General features: G+C 33.1%; 1 protein-coding gene across 1 annotated transcript; it reads right to left on the bottom strand.

The window, feature by feature from the left end:
• On the bottom strand, positions 1,369 to 7,176 carry LOC107619551. The gene is made up of 5 exons (XM_016321840.2): positions 6,911 to 7,176; positions 4,068 to 4,283; positions 3,425 to 3,620; positions 1,950 to 2,657; positions 1,369 to 1,801 (listed from the first exon to the last, which is right to left on the bottom strand). Exons 2-5 carry the CDS (start codon positions 4,226 to 4,228, stop codon positions 1,610 to 1,612), a joined length of 1,257 nt encoding a protein of 418 aa, XP_016177326.1. The 5' UTR covers positions 4,229 to 4,283; positions 6,911 to 7,176; the 3' UTR covers positions 1,369 to 1,609.

The raw sequence follows: 9,793 nt of genomic DNA, 5'->3' as shown, positions 1-9,793 counted from the left end.
GACATTTTCATCCTTAACCACTAAAAAATATTTTTAAGTCCCTGACCTTCACAAAACTTGGACGGATCAGTCCCTGACGGAGACATTTGGACGGATCAGTCCCTGATGGAGGCATTTGGACGGAGGGACTGATCCGTCCAAGTTTTGTGAAGGTCAAGGACTTAAAAGTATTTTTCAATGGTCAGGAACAAAAATATCTACGGGACAAAAGGTCAGGAACCTATTTGTCCTTTTCTTTAAAAAAAAATTATACCTAAGATTGTAGAAAAGTCGTTAATAACTATCAACGAGCCGCTAATATTATTTAAAATTAATGCTTATAATGTGTTCTAATTTTTTTGAAGTGTAATATGCCAGTATTTTAATATCTGTTAAATTAAATTTAAATTTTAATTTGTAGTCCAACATTTTTTTATCACGTCTATTTAATTTGAAAAATATAACTCAAATTCTAAGAATTTTAAATTAATAAAGGCTATAATTAACTAATTCATTAATATGTTAATTATGAATTGCGTGACTTAACCTTATCTTTGTTTTTTAATCAAACTTAAATAAGCCCTATACGTTAATTAAATTTACACCTGCTAACATTTGTTTTTCTTTTTTATTGTCTGCTCCATTTTGATATTATTGAGTTTTATATAAAAAAGCCTATGTAACTTTTTTTGGACAATCTAAAGTTTTTGTTTATTGTTTTTTTTCAAACCAAAACCTAAACCCTTGTTACAAACAATAATCATTAAATGGCAAATTTCTTAAAAGAATTATTCTTCACATACAAGTTATTTATACATACAAGTTTATACAAGTCATTTATATTGTATTATTTAAAAATTTTTGGTGTATATATATTAATAAATTTTGTATAATTCAAACTCTTCCTTTTCTTTCTTACATTATAAAAGTAAATTTTATTGAATTATGATTAACTTGTATAAACTTGTATGCCAAAAAAACTTGTATGTGTAGTAAGTCTCTTCTTAAAATACCATTGCGGCAAGAAGGGTAATACCACTTTCCTTATACTACATGTAAAGACACCATTCGCAAATTAAAACTTGGCTATGGTAAATCACCCTATGTTGTACCACCAGAGAAGTCCCCTTATTAAAGTACATGTAAGATGGTTATTTGTATTATTTGATTTAATAATTGAGATCAATTAAGTATAAACATTACCAGTGTAAAAAAAATTATTTTCTATTTATAATTATAAGTTTTAAGATATTATTTTTTAATCTAAAATTTTTTGAAAATTAATTTGGATATTTACCTTGGAAACAACCGTCCAATGCTTGTCTCTAAAGCTGCGTTTGTTTTTGCAGACAAGACAAGACATGATACTGAAACAGAGACAATAGAATGGAGACATTAAAAAATATTTTTTGAGTATTGTATTTGGATACGATGTACAAGACACTAATGTAAAAGATCAAAATGGAACTGCTATTTTCCACCTGGCTTCAAGTTAAAGAAATCAAGCATTGGCATCTTCATTTGCTTAAGCCACTGCCATAAAGCAATAAATGAAATAATTTTGCCATTAAGTTGCACAAACACCAGTGTTACAACTTATAAGCATTCATATACTTATAAACTACTGTAATCAAGTGCCGATGTTAGGTGCACGGACTGACACTGGTGCACCAAGAGAGTATCTCCACTGATCACAAGCTGAGCATTTGTCCAACTTCACACTGTTTTCCAGCGTACAGAATTTACAAGACCAAGTACTGTATTTGGTGGCAAAATCTTTCGGCTGTTGTGTGCCACACAACTCACATAATGGAGCTAATGTCTGCAGTGGTTCAACATTATTCACATGCATTAGAGAAAGGCCACAACACAATCATTGTAAGAGTAAACTCGCCAAAAATGTTTATTGTACTTTGTGACAAACTGAAAAAAGGTTTGAAAAGAATAAAGCACTATGTTTTGATACTTACTTTATTTAACAGAGTGCACATTGAGCACTCCCACATTGCAAATTCTTCAGAATGAGATGTATTATTATCACCAGAAAGTGGAGTGGAGGAGCTTGGAATATTTGCAGAAGTAGATCCTATCCGCGAATTTGACTCAGAATGTGAAATGCTTTCTAATCCACCAACACCCCTTCCTTGAGTCACAGTGCATTGTTCAATGATAGATCCAATCTGTGGTGCATCCGTAGTCAAATCAACATATTTAGGGGTACTAGACGAGCAATCCAGTAAACTTGAATCCATGACACGACTCCTTTTCTGAGATTTCAGATCCAAAGGTAGAGAAGGATTGTCTCGAAGTCTTGAGCTACCCACATTTTTACCCTTGCGCTCAATATTCTCAGCAGGTTCAAAGTTAAAATCTTCATGATCTGAAGCTTCACAGGTTTGAGAACCACACCATATGTCATCCTGTAATCTCCTTTCTGCAGCCATTGCAGCCGCTTGCACTGGAGAAAGTGCCTTCATTATAACACTATCACCTCCAAGACGGTTAGGTCCAGAGGGAAGGAGTGATCCCAATCGCGATCTCTTTTCTGCAGCTGCAAGTGCTGTTTTACGGAGTGATGAAAGGGATGGCTGCCGGGAATGACCACCTAAGCGCCTTCCTGGAAGGTCAAACCCCTCTCCCGAGCCAGTTACTCCATTGGACATCAGCTCTTCACATTCCTGTATATGATCATTAACATGGATTACATTATAGATGCAAGGCAAGGACTAGAAGAATAATAGCAACTCAATAAGAAAGACATAGATTACTACATAGAATTCATAGCAACAGGGAATAAATGTTTCAACTTTGCAGGAACTTTTATAATCAATACTACTATTTATAAGACTTGTTTGCTACTACTAAAGCTGTAAAGCAATACATCAAAAGTGAAAGTATAGAGAGGATTCTGCAAGTATATTGCTACCTGCAGAGTCTAGCACATCTAGTGGTTGGAGGAAAGTTGCAAGAGAGATAACATTGTGTTCCCCATCTTTTTCATTTTCTTTATATTACTATTATTTTTTATTATTAAGTTGGGAGCTAAGGTAATAAAAATGCTCAATGATCAATGGAGCCTTAATATTATAACAATCTAGGTCTCACATATTACAAACATAGTTATAGCTAAATAAGAACATTATTAGATTAAACAACAAAAACAATGACACGAACAAAATCTAACGGTGAATGTTATTTGCATGTACTATAAAAGAATGACAGGAACAAATTGAAGGAGTTCAAGGCTAATGTCCTTTAGTATAACAAAGAAACTTAAGGCTTAAACAAGAAAAATATCAGATAAAAGTTACTCTTGAATGAAATGTAATACATAAATTCCCAACACCAATGTGATTGTATAAAACAACGAAAGTGTTCTTTTTAAGAATCTAGTATAACAATCCACATGCATGAACAATTAAAAGAGGAAGGGAACAAATAGAACCTTTCTAAGTTCATCCCAAAGCTTGTAGAAGTTGGCATTATGAGGACCATGGGCATTATGGCAAAGCTCATGAAGCATCGTATCCAAAACTTGATCAAATGGGTAGAAGTCCAAATCCCTGTTCGGTCTGCGCAATCGCAACTTCACATGTATACCAGCTCCAACATTCAACCCCAAAAGTCGCGGATTGTTTGGGCTACAATCATTTTGGCAAGTTCTTCAATAATCTCACAAAAAGAAAAGAGCAAAACAGACTCACTCATCAAGTAAAAAATAAAAAATTCAGTTTCATTCCCCTGCCCAAAGCCCCAAACTGAAAAGCCATGCTGCATTTAAGCGAATGCAGCATTGAAGAAACTGCATAAGGGGCAGAACCAATGTTTCTACTCAAAATATTCTGTTAAAGTTCTAGTTGTTAGAAATCGGAACCCCAATAAATTTTAGTAAAATCAACAAATCACAAAAGAACCATAAAAGAAAAAGTAAGCAAAATATCTGATTAAAAATGCGGTTTTTTCCTCCCCTCTTACCGCCATTGCTTGGATCATTCTTTTTCCATTGCTGCATTACCCGTTCAAAAAAACCATAAGAGAAGTGAATGACACTAAAAGCAAAATCAAATGAAAAACAATAGTTGAATTACCAGAATTCAGAGAGAACCTTGACCCTCCATTTGTGCTTGCGCATAATGGGCTGGACCTGTTTGGCGATCTTCTCCAACATCTTGGTGGCTTCTTCTTGCAACGGCTTCCTCTTCAGAGCGTTGATTTCCCAAACCTTGTGGAGATCGCCAACGTTGTTCATGGTTCCCAAAATCCTAAAAATTCCCCCTCAGAATTGTGGAATGCGCTACTGCGAACTGGGTGAACAGAAAAACCGTTAGGATTGGTTTTCAAAGAATTCTAATTAAGTTTTGATTTTGGTTAAAGCTTTCGGCAACCATGCCTGAGAGAGGGTCAAGGATTTCTCCAACAAAATATTTACAAATTGATCCCAATATAAGAACTAAAAGTATTGATAATTATTCATATGAGAATACTTAGATAATTTGAGTTGATATTAAACTATTTAAAATAATATATATTAACATTTAAATTAATATTCAGTTAAATCCCAAAACAATTATGTATCTTGACATCTAAGTAACTGTTAAAAATAAAATAAAACAGAAAAACACCAAAAACTAAGCAGAATACATCGCCGGCGATGGTGGAGGGATCCTCCGCATTCTATAGTTAGAACCGAACCATCAATCGAATTAATCGGATTACTGGGTCACCCCGGACCACCGATTTAACATGTGAATCATTATTTGAATGAGCTAATCCGATCACAATTAAATTTTGGTAGAAATTTAGGTATAATTAACTTTATGTGAAATTGATAACTAAAAAGATGATAATTTTAACAATTTTCAACTATAAACTTCACTTAAAATTAACTGCACATGAGTTTTCACCTTAAATAAATATAAAAAAATTATATATTTTCACTAGTTACCAATTAATTACGAACGAAACTAGTTACACCTAATTTTCACAATAAAAATTCTAGAATCCTCAGCAGATTCAATTCAATTTAAAGGTCCATTTTTCATCTCAGCAGAAAAGAAAAGATTATCACATAATAGTACCTAACACACTAAATTCACATCATACAATTTTGTATTTTTATTCTTCTTTTTTTCTTATTCTCCTCTCATTTTTAACTAAAACCATAATCCTCCATTGATCAACTTTCCTAAACAAATGAAATGGTCTCTCAATACCTCTTAATCAATGGGCCATGGTCCTAACAAATGATTTTATTGTTCTCCTTTAAACATGTTTATACATGATTTTACCACCTTTACTACAGTAATTTAGAATATTCTCATTCATAATCTTATCTTTTCTTGTACAACCAAAACTCCTACATTGCAACAATTTTATATTCGCAAAACTATCTTATGCTCTTATTGGCACTTCACCACCCGACATCTAGTATAATGAAGTATGGCTCGTCACAGCACTTTAGCACCCAAAAGTTATTAATTTTTTCTACACCAATCTTCCCTGTGTAGATCAAAATTGCCATGAGCTGAATCTCTATTAGGCATCAGAATATAGTATTAGCAATTAAATATTATAGGTCCAATTACAGGAAGACCACTGAACCCCAGATTAAGGGCAAGGCCAAGAGAACTTCTCCCTTAAACTTATAGGATGGAACTAGACTCCTAACCAAACCTGTCCAAATTGATTGTCTAAATTTCACTGTTTTGGTTGGCTCTCATGCCTACTCTCTATGCTTCCTTATTTAAGCCCTTAGTATCTAATCAATTGAATTTATTATTTGATCAAGAGGGTAATCTTTTTGGTTGGTCATGTACCTAAAAGAAGGTCCTCATCACACATTAACAACAACAACAACAACAAAGTCTGATCCAACTAAGGTGAGTTGGATACATAGACCACTCAAACACAAATACACAATCTGCTCAATAAAAGGACTTAGCATTTTACTATAAAATTTTCAGAAGGTCCTTCATAATAGTATTTCCTTTTTTTTTCTTTTTATATGTATAATAGTCTTCCTTCATTATTAATTGGACAATCTTCTATCCAATTGACTTTTCTCACTAGAGCCTAAAATCAAGTTCCCTACTGATCCCGTCAAGCCACACACATAACACCCTTGCAAGATTTCAAGTGGTGTTTATTTTAGGTTTAATAACTTTATTAGTTCCTATAATTTAACTAAATTTTCAATTAGATCCTTATAGTTTAAAAGTTTGTAAGTATGTCTCCATACTAGATAAAAAAATTGAATTAGGTCCTTACTATGATTAAAATAGTAGGGTTTCGTGATGGAACTCAAACATCAATTATGTGTGTTACCATCAATTACATTACTAAAGCATTTGTTGCACCTAATTATTCGACAACTGTGTCCACAAAAAGTCTGAGACTTATATTTAAGCATTATTTTCAGTTCATGAAGAAGAAAAGATCTTTGCTCATATCCGGAAACAGGGCTACTTGAAGAACCACCAAAGCTAACTATAGAAATCATCCAAATCAATCACATGAAGAAAGTAGAAGACAGATAATTCATTTAAGAAACCAGAACAGAAATATAACACAAGATGCAAACATCATATAGCTTGTATTTTTATTCGTCTTTTTTTTTTCTTATTCTCCTCTCCTTTTTCAATTTTCATGTAACATTATTCTGCCATAACCTATAACCTTTCACCCACAGAGAAAACCTTCTCTTGTGACCAAAAAGGAGTCCCAGAACAAAGTTTTAGAAAGAACTCACAGCAAAAAGAAACGTTTTTTTCACTTCCTTTGTTTTGCAGTCATGGTTCCTTCGTTCTTATATCTAAAATATATACATCTCTCAAACACCTTTCTGATTCTTCTTATACATCTTTACCAACATCAATCGAATAATTATCAACAAATTAAAGAACAAATAAAAACGAAAGAAAAAAATGCTCACCAGATTAACCCGAGCACGAGCAGCCGGCTGATTCAGGAGGAGCAGAGGCAGACGGCCAACCCGATCACAGAGACGGCGGAGTAGAGGACGACGACCGGAATAAGGAAGCAGGAGATGTGGCAGAAGACGAAACAGAGGTGAGGCCGTGAGGATGGGCGGCTGCAGTGACGGAAGAGAGACTCAGAATGAGAGATTGGGTTGAGAGTGTGACTGCTCAGGGAGGGATGTAGTTACTCCGTTCACACTTCACACAATACAAGAATGAAGAGGGGGAGACATCTGGGGTTGGCGGGATTTTGAAATTTTATGTTAGGTGAAAACTCGAGTTAATACTTAAAATGACCCCTGAAATTTGACCTCCGACGCAATTTAGTCCTTAAATTTTTAATTGACTCAAATTGTACCCTGAAATTTTGACTCGTGCCTCAATTTGGTCCTTCCGACGTTTTCGTCACCGGAAAGCTGACTTGGCAATTTTAAATGACACGTGGTACTGTAACGGTTAGATGACATGGCCAAAATTTTCAAGGCATCAATTTAACCCCTCACAATTTAAACATAAAACCTAGAGCAACCCCAATTTTCCCAAATCGTAATAGTTAATGTGTGTCCTAAGTACACATGATAAATTTATTATTAAAAAATTTTAAATATTTTCATTTAATAAATATAAAATAAATACATGAAAATTTTAAATTTTTTCATTTTTTCAATAAAAAATTTATTAATTTATAAACTTAACATGTCTCTTTAAGACACAAAATAGATAAACTTTTATTTTTATTAGTAACAAATAATATGTATATTTAACATACTATTTATACATTTGTTCTAAAATTTTAAAAGAATCTTTGAAAAATTATTTAAAAATCACATAAAAAAACTAAAATTCGATCTCTTGCAAAATGAAAGAGAAAGAATGCAGATTTCTGTAGCTCACTCTTGACATCATACTGCTACATATAATTTGGACTTCAATTTCATTTTGCGGGAAGCTTTCACAAAGTGAACATGTGTATTTTGATATCTCTTTTTCATTATGTGTATTTTAGGAATTAAATATTTTAAATATTTATTAAAATGAAAAATCCGAATATCATGTTATGAAGTACCATTAACATGGAAGACGAAACAGCGTGGGTTCAATCAGGTACTACTCTCGGAGAACTCTACTACGCAATTGCGAATAGAAGCAAGGTTCATGGCTTCCCTGCTGGGAGTTGCGCTACAATTGGCATTGGAAGACACTTGAGTGGAGGTGGATTTGACACCATCTTTAGGAAATATGGCCTAGCAGCTGATAAGAACAATGGAAAAAGATCTGTTTTGGGCCATAAGGGGTAGAGGAGGTTCAAGCTTTGCTGTTATCACAGCATGGAAGATCAAGCTTGTCCAAGTTCCATCAACAGTTACCATCTTTGAGGTTTCAAAGAATCTTGATGATGGTGGTTCTGAGATTTTCATAAAGTGGCAAACGGTTGCTCCAAAGCTTTCTGTAGAACTCTTTGGGGAAATTGGGGTTGCTCTAGATTTTATGTTCAAATTGTGGAGGGTTAAATTGATACCCTGAAAATTTTGGCCATGTCATCTAAGTGTTACAGTGCCACGTGTCATTTAAAATTGCCAAGTCAGCTTTCCGGTGACGGAAAACGTCGGAAGGGCTAAATTGAGGCACGGGTTAAAATTTCAGGGTACAATTTGAGTCAATTAAAAATTTAAGGGCTAAATTGCATCGGAGGTCAAATTTCAGGGGCTATTTTGAGTATTAACTCGTGAAAACTCAGCTAACTTCGTGTGGTAGCCTAGGAAGCACCGATACGACACGCGATACGGATACGACACAACACGGATACGCCGACACGTTCTTTTTATAAAAAATTGGATACGACACGTTTAGGATACGTTGTGAATTAAAATTTAAATAATATATTAAATTAATAAAATATTATATTATAAATATAAGAGGAAATATAGTTGCATAAAAAAGTCTAAAAATTATGCAATTATTAAAAAAAAAAAAAATTTCAATCTATTCTTGCCATTTCGCTAATAGAAAATGTATCAATTTCTTCTCCTCCAAGTCCATCATCCGTAAATACCACAGCTTCTATGTTTGGTTTATCTAAAGATAAATACGAAACCTCACTCAGATCTGGACTATTGTCATCAACTCTGCTTCTATTAATTATTTTATTTTTAAATTTAAGTTTTGATTTGTTTTTATTTTAAAATATTTTAAAATTAAAAAAAATCGGTTAATTGGGCCATAAAATCACAAAATCGAGTCGGACTCGTTCGGATTCGTGACAGTTTCACCAAAATTCTGCACCACAAGAAGACACGTCACCGATACGCTCGTTTGAAGTATCCGTCGAGTGTCGGTGTCGGATTCGTGTCCGACACGGATACGCCGGCACCATAGGAGAATCCGTGCTTCATAGGTGGTAGCTAAAAATGGTTAGACGATAATTTGATTAAATTTGTCAAATTATTTATAATCAATTTTATATAAAGTTAATTGCACTTGAATTTTCATCTTAATAATTAATAGAGTATATATTCAAAATCTAAAATAGATTTTTAAATAATTTTTGTGGGACATTTTCGTGTCAAAAAATTTTTATTACATTGAAATTTTTAAATTTTATATAGTTTTTGTTTGGATACTAAAAAATTGTTAAATAATACTACATATCTAAAATTTTTTGTTAATCAAATTCAATCAAATTGGTTTAACATAACAAAAATAAGTTATGATTAACATTATTCCAACTCTTATTGTTTAATTTAGTTAGACTTGATTAATAAAAAAATTTGAGTGTGTAGTATTACTCTAAATTCTTATAAAAAAAAAACCTTTTTTAAATTTTAATATATTTGATG

This window comes from Arachis ipaensis, chromosome B09, assembly GCF_000816755.2.
Source record: "Arachis ipaensis cultivar K30076 chromosome B09, Araip1.1, whole genome shotgun sequence".
Lineage (NCBI taxonomy): Eukaryota > Viridiplantae > Streptophyta > Magnoliopsida > Fabales > Fabaceae > Arachis > Arachis ipaensis.
Note: the sequence above shows the minus strand (reverse complement) of the source record. Positions and strands in the feature narration are given on the sequence as shown.

What these genes read in the sequence shown, in the direction of transcription:
- LOC107619551 (XM_016321840.2), bottom strand. Translation starts at nt 4,228, where the DNA reads ATGAACAACGTTGGCGATCTCCACAAGGTTTGGGAAATCAACGCTCTG. An exon ending in TTTGGGATGAACTTAGAAAG is followed by an intron (nt 2,658 to 3,424) that starts GTTCTATTTGTT and finishes GATCATATACAG; the next exon opens with GAATGTGAAGAGCTGATGTC. An exon ending in TGTGCACTCTGTTAAATAAA is followed by an intron (nt 1,802 to 1,949) that starts GTAAGTATCAAA and finishes GAACCACTGCAG; the next exon opens with ACATTAGCTCCATTATGTGA.